The 16,153-nt window shown below is 39.4% G+C and overlaps 1 protein-coding gene across 1 annotated transcript in view; it reads right to left on the minus strand.

Moving 5' to 3' along the window:
- Positions 1–4,045: 4,045 nt before the first annotated feature.
- VIPR2 (vasoactive intestinal peptide receptor 2) overlaps positions 4,046–16,153 on the minus strand; it is a 44,409-nt gene continuing 32,301 nt past the window's right edge. The window contains exons 5-11 of the mRNA XM_041489551.1: positions 15,447–15,597; positions 14,489–14,549; positions 12,111–12,180; positions 9,033–9,124; positions 7,055–7,184; positions 6,927–6,968; positions 4,046–5,344 (exon numbers count right to left, since the gene is read on the minus strand). Coding sequence (XP_041345485.1) covers positions 5,171–5,344; positions 6,927–6,968; positions 7,055–7,184; positions 9,033–9,124; positions 12,111–12,180; positions 14,489–14,549; positions 15,447–15,597 — 720 coding nt within the window. The 3' untranslated portion in view covers positions 4,046–5,170. The remainder of the gene's footprint in view (positions 5,345–6,926; positions 6,969–7,054; positions 7,185–9,032; positions 9,125–12,110; positions 12,181–14,488; positions 14,550–15,446; positions 15,598–16,153) is intronic.

The following is a 16,153-nucleotide window of genomic DNA, read 5'->3' on the forward strand; positions in this document are numbered from 1 at the left end:
TAATCTTAAATTTTTTACCATACTTGACAGATATAAAGTTATAACAAAGATGACAAAAGAGAAATTTGAAGTAATACTCATACATACATATTTTGTGCCAGGACAAAAAAAAGCTGCAGGTAATCATAAACTTATTACAGTGTTTTGGGAAATAGAGGGGTTTGGGACATTTCCGTCACTTTTTAAATCTGACAACAGAAATGTTCCTGAATTAGATTTAATTACAAGCTGCTATCACTGGGCAGAACCAGATTCAACAGAATGGTTAACCCATATCGTAGAATGCTCCTTTTAAGTGTAATCCTGATGTACTCTTGTAACATAGATGTTCGAACGCTTTTAAATTTTATTATTTTTTCAGCAACAGAATAGCACTGCATCCTAACTTCTGTATTTGGTCATGCCAGGGTAGTACTGACAGCCCACAGCTGATATAGGCACTCATGGTAACATGAAGGTACTTCTGTTGGTAAAGGTATTTCCTGTATCACGATGCACAGACAGTAATTGTTCAGATGATGACCCTTACACACAGCAGCAGACACAGAGTCTGCAGGTTACTTGCCAGTTCTTTCTTTTTGTCAGACATATTTAGGGCTTGATTTTTCCTTAAGGATGTTTGAAAAAATCTGAATAGACTGAATTTGGACTTTATCCCAAATCACTTTGCTGAACTGGGCAAATTCACAGTTAACAGAAGATGATTTTTAGAAAAATAGAGGACAAATGATGCAGATGATTCATCTTAGTCTTTACACACGGACTGTGTGACACATGCACCTGGCAATGCCTTATTTCATCAATCTGCCCCAGACAGAGTCTCTGGTTTGCTGAGGGTCTGTGCTTGTTGCTTTCCCCTCTGGCATGTTAAAAGCCAAGGGAAGCCTGGGGTGAATCAGGACATGAAGCAGATGCTACAGAGTGGGGTAGGATGGCTCCAACTTGACTGTAGAAGGTTTTTTGTAATGCTATTTGCCACCAATTACCTATTGCTGCCACAGTACACTCCATCACAAGCTTAGATTGGGTATTCTTCAGCTGGCTACCTGCAGTACAACATAAAGAAAATTTTGGGTACTGTAAAGCACTTTCTTTTAGCATATGGCCCTCCTACAGAAGGCAAAACCCAAAAACCTTACCCAAAACAACAAACATTTGTTGGAAGCTGAGGCCAGGCAAATCAAAATGGGACATAAGGCTGTGGGCTTTATCATGGCAGGCAGGGACACCTGACCCAATGAACTGTGGGATCCTCCCCTGCCTGACCTTTTGAATTACACTGCACGTTTCTTGGAGGATAACTTTGGCCAACCCAAGGTAATTGGCTTAAAAAGGAATATCTGTTAGCATTACCCAGACAGTTTAATGATCTCTTCTGGAGGGATACATCTTACCTGATTCTATCTCTGGAGTGAGAAATGTAAGTACTAGCTAGCTAACCCAGGCTTACATTATAGTAAGTGCAGAAAAAACTAGGTCCAGCTTACCTGCCTCAGATGCCCAGCTGAACATGGAAGGAATCATCTTCAACTAGTGCCTATTTCTCTATGATGACTGTGGAGGGCACTTTAAAAGTGCCTTTAACTCAGAGACAAACATGCAGCTTTCAGACACTAAAACCAGGGCAGAAGAATTTCACCTGAGTTTATCGAGCGCCCAGCTGAAATTGACTCTGCAGAGGAAAATTTAAGTCAGTGTCCATATATATCTTTTTAATTGTGGTTAGCAAGTGGAGAGCAAGCTGTCACTGTGTTCCCCAGGCATTAGCAGCAGGTAATGCTGACAGAAGTCACTCCGAATTAATGGTGCCTCCAGGGGAGCTAAAGGACAACAATTAACCATGGTCCTGGGAGTGAATTGTATTACCATTCTTGTTCAGTAAGTACAAGCTGTGCTTCTGGCTTTTCAGTGGGGATGGACAAAAAATCCCAGGTTTCTTGCCTTGAAGACTTTACAACTCAGTTTGGACCTTGATGCAACCAAAGATTGCAGTAAAGTAAAGGCATCAAGTATGCAGTAAAGGCGTAAAGAAGGGAGGTGCAGGGGAAGGTTACACTTGTCTTGCAGCCTCTGCTTCCTCCCCTGATGCTGCTAGGACTGAATGAGAACTGGGATTAGGGATGAAGAAGGCCAAATGATTGCATTGTTCTTTTGACTCTTTAGAGTCACCACAGCACAGAGCAAGAGCATTTAACCCCATACTCCTCAGCAAAATGCAATGAGAGACAAAGCCATGAGAAGCTGTCTTGTTATGGGTGTTGTAAAGATGAAAAACACTAGTCAAGTTCTAGATTGGTCAAACTGTTCTGCACCTTTTACTGATATTTTTATATCTGTCTATGAAAAGGCAGCTGCCAAACTGGTGATGATAGTTTTACTGCTATAACTTTGCATAAAATTATTTGGAAATCAGAAATTTTCCGTGAGTAAAAACAAGTGAGTGCAGTGCCCTCTGTGTCTTTACTGCCATGATAATGCCTGAACAAAGTATTATGAAGTTAAACTGCCTCGCAAAACAGTATTTAGATTTTCTGCATTTATATTATTAATAAAGGAATGAGGTTCTCCAAAGTACTGTATTTTATACTGGTTTGAAAGAAAAATATATACAGCACCTCTCTTTCCTGTGTGCCATTCATTGCATGTCCACATGGTCCTTTACAAACTCAGTGAAACCTCTGTGTTCTCCCACTATGAAATTCTCATGTGGCATTTCACCCTACATGAAAAATAGAATCAAGCCCAAAGGCATCTGCACCCTTTTAAAGGAAACAATGCTGGTTTGTTGCAGTATAAAATGTATTTTCTTATTAAGGCTTTTCTTTTTTATAACCCAGAAATAATTAAAATGCAGATTTTTTTTCATGCTCACCTAATTAGAACAAAGACAGTTTTCTCTAAGATACAATGTGTTATAAACACATATAATTGGTGATGCATCATGCAGAACAGACTGATGGAAATGATTGCCTGAAACATCTATTTCTGTGCTATCATTCTGTCTGTGTGTCAACTTGCTCACATAACCTCATTTGAGCACAAAGATGAGCACACTTGAATGCTTGTCACGTGTGCCTTTCTACCCCAGAAATTAAGGGGAAAAAAGAACATCCTGCACGTCTCATCTCAGGGAACTGAGCAGTCCCAATAACACTGCAGACAAAGAATCCTAATGTGCACAGATGTGTTTAATTTAGGTGTAAAAGCAGCTCCCAAAACTCCAGTGGGTCTCCACATATTTGTAGTTAAGAGCTTGTGACAAGTTTCTCAAGAGATCCAGGAAACAGACTAAATTTTAGCAGTTTCCTCAGTCTAAAGTCTTTGGGAATATATTGAGTTTAAATTCATGTGTAGGGGCACATCTTTAGACCCCATGGGAATGTTCTTGGGCCCCCTACTTCCACCCAGAATCTCACAGTTACTTTGCCAAACAGAAAACACTATGAATAATCTGGAAGTGATCAACAGCTCCTTTAAATTCAATTTTTGTAAGTAACAATTCTTTGAATGATTATTGTTTAACTCAAATGATACCTGCTGGTGTCATGTAATATTCACGAGGTTCTGCAGCAGTCATGTGAACCATGAGGCCCTTTCTATCTTTGGTCTGACAAAACTTTGTGTGACTCCATGGCAATCCCATTAAAACAAATTGTGTTTGACTGATAAATAGCTGGATTAAATCACACCAAGAATTGTAACACACTTAGACAGCTGCAGACAATATTTCCAGTACTGGTAATATTTTCAAGGATGTACAAATATGCCTGCCAAGGGATGCCCTTGCTGCTGCTCTTCCCTTTATCTGACAAGAGTAGGGACCTTGAATTCTGCTGGCTCCATAAAATCTGTTATCTGAAATATGAGGGCAATGGTTGGTGTGGAGGTACTCATGCAAAACATATTATTCCCACTTGTAATGTAGGGTGGACATGGTTAAACATTGACATGGGAAAAGAACATGACTGGGTTTGTTTCTTTCAAAGAGAGGAAATGTTATGTATATTTTTATAAGACTGCCAGTTCTCTGCCTTTTTTTTTTTAAACATGGCTACATAAGAGGCTTGGCATTATTGAAAACTCCTTCTTTATGCCTTTTATGGTAATTTTTAGGGATTCTATTTTTTTTTTCCTGGAGCCACAGTCAGGACTAAATTTTAAATAATTTCAGATAGATACAGAACTGAATAAACCTAAACCTTTTAAATTTTTTGTTAAATCTGAGTTGCAACTTCACTGCAATATTCCTTGTGTTTTGCAGTCAAATATGTAGTTGCTAGAGACAGAGTTCAATGATAATACTGTAAAAAATGGTATTTTCCATGTGTAATGAGCTATCCAAGGCTGTTTTTCATCCTTTGCCAGGCTGCTTTAGCAATAGAACACACTTCTTCAGAAAACTCCTTCATGAAAGATCAACACAAATCTCTGACTTGAAACAGAAGAGAGCAACTGAAAACTATTATATTCAAAAGTAACATGACAGTTTTTTCTGTATGGCCTGTAAAATAGCCCTACACTCTGCACCCAAACATCAAACCAGGCACTTTTGAAAGTAACAATAGGATTGAAATCAAACTCTGTAGAAAGTAATCTCTGAAATGTGTACCATTAGCCTAGAAGTACTACCTTTTTTCCCTCTCTTGTAAATCATGTTAATGATTTCCTGGATTAGCACACTGAACTCCCAGTGTGGTTAATTATGGTCTTAGTTTTGTTTTATTTTTTATTTTCCATAATTAGAAAAGAATTTCCTAATCCTTAAGGCAATGTTTCCTTAAGTATAAATAAAGTGTAAGAAATTTTCTTCCCATCTTAACCCTTTACATGTGCCAAAGAAATCTGCATTGAGCAGGATACCCTGCATGGATCTTATAGCCATTTTGGAAGGTAAAGGGACCTTTATGGAAAACGAATTTTTGAATTGTTATGGCTAGTAAACTGCAAGAGAACACCAGAATTAATATGAATACCATTTGAACAAAACAGAAAGCATCCATGGGGCAGGCTTCTCCATTAATAATAGCTTGGCTGCACAAACCAATTCCCCAAGTACCAACATGTAGAAAAGCAAAGCACTAAACTGTACATGTTATAAAATATCACATCAAGCTGCATAATGAATGATATATCCCACAGTTTTTTCATGTTTTGGGGGGACCTAGCTCATTTATATCATGGTGGTCTCTGTCTGCATAAAGGAGTGAGCTCTTGAATTCCTGTGGAGCTGGGAAACACTTTCTGATCCGTTTCGGGAAATGGATGAGCTGTGGAGTCTGTAGTCTCTGCCTGCTGTCTGCTTCCAGCACAAACTCCGCCACTTTCTTTTCAGCTCCCCCTGCACCTGTGTTCAAAAGGAAATGAACAATATGAACTGAAAATTTTCTTTTATGTGAGGAAATTTTCCATGTCTGTTGGCTGTCACATGGGCAGCTCTAGGAACAGAATCATAGAATGGTTTGGATTGGTACAAACTTTTAAGGATTATGTAGTTCTACCCCCTTCCGTGGGCAGGAACACCTTCCACCAGACAAGGTTGCTCAGAGCATCACCCAGCCTGGCCTTGGGATGGGGCAACCACAGCTTCTCTGGGCAACCTGTTACAGTGTCTCCACCACCCTTACAGAAAAGATTTTTTCCTTCCTAGATCTACCACATATCAGTTTAGAAGTGCCCTGACACTACAAGCCCTGCTAAGAAGTTTTTTGCTGTTTTTCTTATAATCCCCCCTTTATGTACTCCAAGGTGCTATGAAGTTCCCCCAGATCCTTCTCCTTTCCAGGCTGAGCAACCCTACTCCCTCAGCCTGTTTTCATAGGAGAGGTGTTCCAGCCTTCTGATAATTTCTGTGGCCTCCTCTGGACCTGCTCTAACACATCCATGTCTTTCTTGTACTGGTGACAATTCACCTCTCATGATCTGCTGGCCATGCTTCTTTTAATGCTGAATAGAGGTGGCTTTTTGGGCTACAAGTGCACATTGCCAGCTCATGGCCCATTCTTCATCCTCAAGTCCTTCTCTGTTGGATGGCTCTCAACCCCTTCATCCCTCAGTCAGCCCTGCACAGACCCTGGTCCAGAGCCTTGAACTTGGCTCTGTTGAACCTCTTGAGGTTCTTTCCCCCCTCTCCACAAGCCTGTCGTGGTCCCTCTGGATGGCATCCCTTCCCTCTAGAATATAATTTTACAAAGGTCACATAACTGAGGCAAAGACTGCCTACACTGTGTGTGAAGAAGTGCCTTAAGGTCACTTTCAAAAATCAATTTTGTATCACTTGTGCTGCAACAGTAGGTTTTGGTATTGAGCTATTTATCTCATGTACTTAAGGCATAGAATCAAACGATTAACCCAAAATCAGGCATCTCATGAATATCAAAGACCAGAACAGCACTCAGGAGAGCTGAATGTTAATTGTCTGTGCAGGTGTCTTCAGACAGATTCCTTCTGTCAGACACTGCATAGTGGCTGAAATCAAAAGGAATTTCTTGCATCTTTCTCAGTTGAGACTATGAAAACTATGACATGCTGAGAACTTCTGAAAATCTGTGCTTTTCTGAGGTTTAGATACTGACAGAGCATTACCCCTAAATACTTACTAAATGGTATTTCAAGTTCCAGGTGAATTTTCAGACGTGTTGCACCTCACTTGCACATTGCTTCTGTCAGAGCTAGATTAGATCATGTTAAATAGCAGAAGACACTAACACCTCAGTTTGCAAGGAATTCGATTTTAAACAGCTCTTAAAGCTCTTCACCCAGCTACACTGATTTCTCCTGTTGTATAAAAACTGTCACAAATATATTCCACTAATAGGAATGCAGACATCTTCTAAAACAGTTTCGTGTATCAGAGCAGAATTATGGGGGCACTTATACATTTGCTAAAATCAGTATTTAACATTCTCAGTAGGAAAGATGAGACTTACTTCACTGTTCAAAAAACAATACAGGACTGCAACAATCAACCCCTGGAAAGAGACAATATTCCTTAGTTAGTAGGCAGCACTCACCTAGGTCAGTAAAACTTCTTTTGAATAAAAACCTTGAAATTTACCTGAAAAGATCCCAAACACAACTCAAAGATTATTTTATAATTGTTGGAACTGCGGTCAGGAAACAGAGCAAACACTGTGTAGTGAACTCCAAATAAAGGAATCAGCAGCAAGGTGGATTTTGCAAGTCTCCTGGGTAAAGGAAAGAAACAAAGCTGCAATTTAATGATGAGCTCTTGTTTTACTGAGATGAATGTGTAACTATAGGGTTATTCTGTGCATTGCACATGCACAGTATGCAAACAGTACCTAGGAAATGTAATCCAGAATCATCTCAACTAATGGATTTTCATGAGCCTCAAATACTAAAACTTCATAGCTTTACTGATGGTATTAAGCATATGCCATTAAATAATTTTCAATGTTGTCAATTACATAACAAAATTTAGCAGAATACACTACTTACTGAAGTTAAGGAAACAGAACTTTAAATTACTAAGCAGAGCTGCTCTGACAAACAGCCTGTGAAACTACTGGAATGAAAAATTGCTAGTTTTACCTTATCTGTCATTTATTTCACTCTAATAATATCAGTTTTATATATTATACAGGGCCAGTCATGGACAATTTTGGCTGTCTGGCATCAGATAAAATTTTAGAAGTTATAATGTTGAGTTCCATAATTCGTCACTGTATTGATGAATAGAACTTGATTCAACAATGAAAGGATGCTGTTGTGAATTCACTTATTTTAACAGAAAAGTTAAGGTATTTCAAGTAGTTTTATTTTTTCTGTGTCAGTTTTCATGGCCTTTCTTTGTTCATAATGGCCCAGGGGCCGTATCTATTTATGTGGAAATAATTTCTGACAGCAAAGCTCCTCAAGAACAGCAAATCCTTCACATCTAAAGGTGATACCAGAAGCAGGAAAAATAGGGATTCCTTAGCAGAAGAAATTATTTACAACTGGAGGAGATGACACTGGCAGCAAATTTCCTGGTTCCCCAAATGAAATGGAAAACTGATTTTATTTGAACTTAGCCTTGTTCACTGCAAGAGTAAAACAAACAACTAAAAAGATGGAACCAGCTACAAGCAGGTTCAGAGGAAGGGAATAAAAATGGTGACTGGCATGAGCAGTATTCATTTTAGATCCATATTTCACTTTCACTCCATGCTTGGCTTAGTAGGTTTTGTTTAGTTGATGCTACTTTCTCTATACTGCACTTACATTTTAGTAAAAGAAAGGGACAAACAAAACAGTCTTATTCTTCTCTTCATTTTAGAAAATGCATTTGAAATTTTATAAACGAGCCTCCCAGATCTTTTAATTTGCTCTGCAGATGCAGTTTCTTGAGGAGGTTAATCTACTTTCCCATGGGTATCGGCTAAAGACCAGAAATGCAAACTTAATCAGGCAATCAAATGCTAAAAGCAAAGAGTTTACAGGGCTGAATAATGAAGGACAAGGTTGCTATTAATGTGAATATTTCATATGATAAAGTCCTACAGTAAACTGTGCAAAATGGTGGGAATGAAAGTAAGGGAATACATAATTTTCAAAAATTAAATAAATACCACATGCAAGCAATGAAAACTTTATGTCACAAGAAGTAAACTTGAGGGGATTTCCTGCCCATAGGTTGGCCATTGTGCTACATAATAATGTAGCAACTGCACAGTTTCATCTAGATTCAACAACCTCTCCCACATGTTTAGATAATTGAATCAGCAAACACAAAACAAGACCCTTGTAGCTCTGCAAAACAAATGTGCTTGTCAGTCCAGTTGTGTTGATTTTCTGTGGCACATCAGAATTTTTCACTTTTGCATCAAACATGTCACATTGTCTACAAAACACCTAAGGTCCTGCTTCTCTTGGCTTTAATGACATTATTTATTTCTGCATAGCGTGTTTTGTCAATAAGTAGTTCTAAATTAAATCTAATTATAGTAAGACAGCAGTTGTTGGTTCTCAGCAGATGAAATCTTACAGAGATTATTTTGCTTCTCTCTATAATATCTAAAAGAATGACTCACTTGTATTGTGACTGGTCATTTCCTCCAACATCTGGAGATCTTAACTTCTGCAGTAAGATTCTTATAATGCTAATGAAAAGTATAAAATTCACCTGCAAAGAAAACAAATATAATGATGATTTCTGAATTCTCCACTCAATATTTAGCAAAAAGAAATTCTTATCGAGTCAGACAGGAGCCAAGTCAGCATGGGAGTTGTGCACCTCCCTCCAGAACCCCTCAGCTCTGCAGTGCCAAACCTCTCGGGTTCTGTAGCACCACTTTTGCCATGTCCAGCAACCCCGCAAGCCCACACTGCTGTTCTGGCTGGCAAAAGTCTTTGAAAGCCCCAGTTTTCAGAAGTGTCCTCCTTCCACTACTTCAGCTGAGGACAGGTTTCCCAGGCTGGGACACTGGATGTGGTTTTCTGCAATCAAGCACTGTCCTAAATTGTCACGTGGATTCACAAGCGGAAGCCCAGAGGCAGTTTTGACCCTCCCTCGCTCCTCACCTCAACTTTCAGTATTTTCTGTCTGAATTAGGGTTAGAGAAGATTGTTGCATAGCTGATCTGTCTGCTCCAACCAAACACAAAAAGGGCCTCTCACAGGTCTTAGATATTGTCTTAGATATTGATGCTGACATTACAAATGAAGGAATCACAGAACAGCTGGTGTTGGAACGGACCTCTGGAGATCATCCAGTCCATCTGCAGCCTAATTCTCATGACAGCCCTCTAAGACAGAAGAGTAGCATTTCATTTTGTATTTTATTTAGTATTTTATTTTTCAGAAAGGCATCTGCATAAAAATCATTATGATCAGAACCTAATCAGCCTAGAAAATTGAAGTATGAAACTCAGTATGTCCTAAGTGTCACTCCCATTATTTCTTCAGTCTTGACTTGCAGCTTCCTCTGGTCCCCATCTCTTCTGGTGTTGGATTCTCTGGTGTGGTCTAGAAAACTGCACACTAAATACAGCATGTCCAAGCTGAAGTAAGGAACAGTTGGAATCCAGACCTTCAGAGCTACAATGTGTGCTAAAAACTGTGACTCCAGTTACATAAACAGCTGCATCAAATGCACACATCTTAGAAGAAATTAATCCAGAGAAAAATTTATATCATGGTGAAAATGAGAACTTTGTAGTTTTAAACTAACTCCATCCCAAAGCACAAAATCGGGAGTTGGAGTACTTAACCAGACAGTGCCTGTCTCACTGCTAAAAATTTCTGTCTTCATGTATTGGTGGAACCCTTCCTTCTCTTAAAAATTTGGCTCCAAGCTTTTCAAGTTCAATGGATTTCTATGTCTTCTATAACACAGCCTATAGAATTTGGGATACTAATAAATAAAACACAGTCATAGCAACTGCACGTCCCTCTGTTTTTAACACTTTGTTCAAAATGACAGGTGAAGGGTAGTGAAAGGAAATTATAGGAATGAAATAAAAATTTAGGAAAATTATATGTAATATATTGTTTAGAAAGAATAAAAAAGAAATGTTAGAAAATACAGGCTTTTGCTGAACTTAACATACTTTTTTTTTTTCAGACAGATGATTACTTAGAGGCTTACCTATAAAGGTAACAGACAGAAGTCTGTAATTGCAGATTTTATCTGCAGACTTAATACAGCTGAGTGCCCACAGCAGGGGATATTAACTTGCCATATGCACTGGAACCAGTATTAGTGGACAAGGAGAAAATAGGGGCAACAGCACATTCATTTGGAACAGCCACCCCCAACTGAAGTGTGTACAGCATGAAGTGTGAATGTCTGCCAAATGACTTCTCTCAAGCCAGAATTCTCAGGAGGAAATGCCAGGGAGGGCTCTGACACACGGAATTGACTGAAGCCATTCCTACTGTGCAAAATGGTATCTGAACTTGCTCTCACAATACTGTGGCATAGATCAAACTTTGCTGCCTGACCAGTACTCCATCTGATTTCTCTTCCCAGTCTTCACTAAGATCCAGCTGCAGTTCAGGTCTGCCAATGTGCCCTGGGATAACTTCCAGGTCTAGGGCTGCTTTGGAGGAGCCTTGCCTTCTGGCACATGCAGTCTCAGATAGCTGCTCAAACTGAGCTTCCAGAGAACAGGGTTTCCTGTAAACACCAGGTGGTTTGTTTTGCTTTTATCTTCCAACATATTTTCTTAACTCTGGATTGTTCCCCATTCTCCAGCTCCTTTGAGGTCCAAGTAAAGTATTCCCTTCCTGCTGTAGTTCTCTTGCATGCTCATTTCTTCATAAGATAAAACATCTCTGAGGCCTTATTTTATGTCATTTCACACATATGGCCTACTCTTCTTTCTCTTCAAACTGCAGAATTCACTTTGATATTGATGACAGGAATTTCTTCCAAAATTATTTTCAGCAGCCACAGATTGAAAGACAAGGCCGAGCTTAATGCAAACTCCTGAAATCTTGTGTAATCTAATGATGCCCTAGATCTTCTGCCTATAATTTTAAAACTGAAGCAAGTATATCTAAAATATATTCATTTGCTCTCTATTTTCAGAAATGAATATATAACTATAGTACATTATGCCCAAAGTTAATTACACAATCATTACAGTCAACTGGAATATTATTACACTAATCCAGTAATTCTAATGAGTTCCAAACAAGAAAAGCCCTGTGAAACATTCTCCAATGGTATTATTTTGCAAATACTTCATGTTTAATATACATTTGAGTAGGCTACCAATTAAAGAAAGATATACACAGCCATAATTTTTTTTTACTAATATCACATTCTTGATTGCAAGGCTATCTATTTACACACAAAATCAAATCTGCAATTCATTGAGAAGTATAATTAGATTTTTCCTTTCTCCAGGCTCATAAACAGGAGAGACATTAAAGAAAGAACAACACACAAATAAAAGCAACTGCTAATTTAATAGGAGGCAGATAAATTTTGAAGGCAACAAATTTTAATGGCCTTGGCATCTGTTTAACATTTCTCCTGCAGCACAATTTCTTTTCATTAAAATGGAATTCTTGCCTATCTGTAACTAGCAGTAAAGAATAATGGCTACATGCACTGCACAATGCTGAACAGATCTATAATTCATGCTTCAAATTTTACTTACTATAATAGAAATTAAAATTGGTATTCGTATAACCCACCAGGGACCACCATGCTCATTTGTATCCCAGCAGCTATAAAAAAAGAGGGAAAATCATGTTGACATTAATATCATCTGGCAAGCAAGACCTATAAGAAATATTCTTATAAACAAGTCAAAGCACACTAAAATAATGCCTGCTCTAGCCCAGAATTTGGCATTCAGTCCTTTCCTGCCATTAATTTTATTCCCTTTGTTTTGATATGCATACTTGGTTTCCCCACCAGGAGCACTGTGTTCACTGTGTTCAGGACTCCTCAGCAGAAGAAAGATGTGGCCTTGTCAGAACAGGTCCAGAGGTGATCAGAGGGCTGAAGCACCTCTCCTGCAAAGACAGGCTGAGAGTTGGGGTTGTTCAGCCTGGAGAATACAAGGCTCCATGGAGAAATCACTGTGGCCTTCCAGCATTTAAAGGGGACTTATAAAAAAGAGAGAAAATGACATTTTGCCAGGGCATGTAGTGATAGGACAAGGGACAATGGTTTAAAAATGAAAGAGGAGAGATTTAGATGTCAGGAAGAAATTCTTTACTCATAAAGTTGCAAAATCATTTTGGTTGGAAAAGACCTCTGAGATCATTGAGTCCAACCTTCAACCAAGGACCACTAGACCATGGCACTAAGTGCCACATCCAGTCATTTCTTGAATACCTCCAGGAAAGCTGACTCCATCACCTCTGTGGAGAGCCCATTCCAATGCTTTTCAACCCCTTCAGCGAAAAAATTCTTCCCAATGTCCAAACTGAACCTCCACTGGCACAGCCTGAGGCCATTTCCTCTTGTCCTGTCACTGGTTGCCTGGAGAAGAGAATGAGCCCCACTTGGCTACAACCTCTGTTCAGGCAGTTGTAGGGAGTGATGAGGTCTCCCCTGAGCCTCCTTTTCTTCACACTGAACATCCCCAGCTTTCTCAGCTGCTCCTCACCAGACTTGTGTTCCAGAGCCTTCACCAGCTCCGTTGCCCTTCTCTGGACACACTCCAGCACCTCAGTGTCTTTCCTGCAGTGAGTGGCCCAGAACTGGACACAGGTCTCAGGGTGTGGTCTCAGAGAAGCTGTGGACGTCCTATCCCTGGCAGTGCTCAAGGCCAGACTGGATGGGGCTCTGAGTAACCTGAGTGTGGCATCACTGCCCATGGCAAGGAGGGCTGGAACCAACTGGTCTTCAAGGTCCCTCCCAAACCAATCCATTCTGTGACTCTATGAAAGCAGCTAAAACATCAAGCACACTGAGCTGTACCATTAGACATCATGGAGGATGTTGACCTTTGTGGGAACCAAGCTCAGTTTCACTTTGTGTGAGGACATTTCTCCAGTGTGCACTTAATGCTGACCTCTGGGTAGCAGGAACATCTAAAGCAACTGACAGGTGCAACTGGAATTACATCATTTCTTGTGGGACATGTAGGTTATAGATGCCTGGAACTTGTTTGTGAAAATGTGAGACTGAACCTGAAGTTCTGCCTGAAAAACTGAATATTTTTCACCCTGGGCTCTGCACTTTTGATCCAAATACTCTTAGTGCTCTGAAAGGTTGGTCAGATTAGAGATTAATTACCCCTCAGACTTCCTCTGTAATCATAATGAAAAAGGGAAAAGGAGTTTGCCTTTGGTTTACACGTTAGACGTCTTGCAAAGAAAGACTTGAATTTATGTAGGACATGATTTTTCAGTTTAATTACAGAATAAATTGAAACATAATAGTTAGTTGGACAAAACAGGACTGTGCAAACTATTTGTCCACTAGTTAGGAATGTTCTCCCATTCCTTGGGAGCAGCAGGATCAAGTTTGATTTTCCTACAAAATTCTTGTCTCAGCTCCCCTTCACATGCCAGGAGCCAGGCTTAGCTCTAGTTAGCTTTAGCTTTACCTGGCTATGTGCATCTGACACACCCTTACATCACTTCACTTTTGGGAATGTAATTTATATTTACCCAAAGTTATCTACACTCCAATCCTGCGAGTTGCCAGTTAGCAAATTAGAATGGCCAGTGCCTTCCAGCACATGCTGCAGCACTGAGCCCAAGGACCCCACTGCTGTTTCCAACATTACTTTGACTTCCCAAGCAGATAGCTCCAGATGTGGGTGTGCCAAGGAGTAGCAGGAGTCATAACTTATCCCTGCTCTCTCCTGCTCTCTGAGTTTTTCAAATAAACATCAAGCATAAACCACAGCTGAAGAGCTCCCAAACACCTGCCCTTTTATTGCCATCTCTGAAATTTCAGTTCTGTGCTCATCCCCTCCAGAGCAGCAAACCACCTTCGTGTGAGCAATACCATACCCAAGGCAAGGATTGCACAGGCATGGGGGGGATTTAAACTTTCTCTCCCACACACACTCACCCAGTGTCCTCTAGAATGATCCGTGTCACTGTCCATGTAATAATGAATATTGTAGGAATTCCTGAAAAATGCCAGAGGTTTAGAGAATGATCACAAAAATGCAAGTCCACAGGGGGAAAAAAAAAAAAAAAAAGTTCAGCCTGCTGGTAAGCAGTTCTTCACCAAATACACAGCATATAGTAAACAGTTCAGTGAATGGAAGGAGAGGTCCATCTGATGAGCTACATGATTACATGTATACATAGGTAATGTATTACAAACAAAGACTGCAGGAAAGTGAGTTTATTTCTTATAGAATGCAGCCATAATTACTAATACACAAAAAAAACCCGCCTTTCTTAGGTTTTTTGCAAGGTGTCAGAGCAACTTACAGGGAAATAGATACAAGTTATGCATTCCCAATCCACCTCCAAGGACTGCAATATAAAATAGAAGTATAAATCATTTCATAAGGAACCTTATCCACACACTGGTTTATTCCGATTTCCCAGCAACACCCAAATGTTTTACGACCACCTATTACTGGAAGTATTAAAGTGTTCCATATAAATATCATGGCATTTTCTGTAAATGAAAGGAATATATGTATTTAAAACCAGATGGACAGTATTGTTTGGGCTCTTCAAAAAGGAAAATTGCATAAAATATAGCTCATGGCTGTGGAGCTAAACTTTAATTTTCCTCACAAATTAGGACACCTGAATCATATGTTTTGCAGTGGCAGCCCTTGCGCCAGAGCAATCCCTGGGCACAGGTGAAAGCTGTGTCAGCAGGGAAGAACTGCTCCAGCAGCTTTGTGCCTGCTCTTTCTCCTGTGCTGGAGCTGAGCTGAGCAATCTGTGAGCCTGAGGAGTCACCAGCAGAGACAGCTCAACTACCTTGGTATGAAACACTGAACCTGACCAACACACACACACACAGAAAAAAGAACATTACTGGGAGATGGGCAAGTTCTTACCCCATCCTATCAGCAGGTAGATCGTGAAGTGTCTGTTGGGGGAGAATATTAGCACAAGGAGGATGTGGAGGTAAAGTCCTTCTACCAAGAGCCAGTAAAAGTTTGCCATAACACCGTACTGAAAAAACACCAGAATTGCCTTGCAGCCCACCTGAAATATGAGAAGAAGGATCAAATTTGTCACAGGAAAGATGCCATATTACTTTTATTACTAAAGCCAAAAATCTTAGCTGTCTTTGTAGTATCAATAAGCCAGGTCCAGCAGAAATGTTTATCTTCAGTCAAGCAAATTGCAACATTGTAAATGTTACTGTATATATTGAGATAAAGTGAATTATTAAAAATTATTTAGATGGCTCTCATTGCAAATTCACTCAGAAGTTTTGAAAACTTCATAGGATAAATATAGAAAAATATAGTGGTTATCAATAAATGCACACTTCTGCAACAGTTTATTAATGAATTGCTATAAAATTAAATTATCATCTACTTGGAGTCTAATAAATGTATTAAAACCTCACATGGCTTCCTAACACAGTAAAACTTAACAAAGAAAGTACTTTATGATTTTTTCAAAGTTAAATGTGAAACTGAGTGAAAAATAACTAAATTATTATGAAGTAACTTTATGTGATTACCTAGTAGACTTAGAAGATAAAGTCTGGATTTTTAAAATTAATGTTTTCCCTTTAGAAAAAATTTTAATG

Source organism: Pyrgilauda ruficollis, unplaced genomic scaffold (genome assembly GCF_017590135.1).
Source record: "Pyrgilauda ruficollis isolate IOZ18807 unplaced genomic scaffold, ASM1759013v1 scaffold12, whole genome shotgun sequence".
NCBI classification, from domain to species: Eukaryota; Metazoa; Chordata; class Aves; order Passeriformes; family Passeridae; genus Pyrgilauda; species Pyrgilauda ruficollis.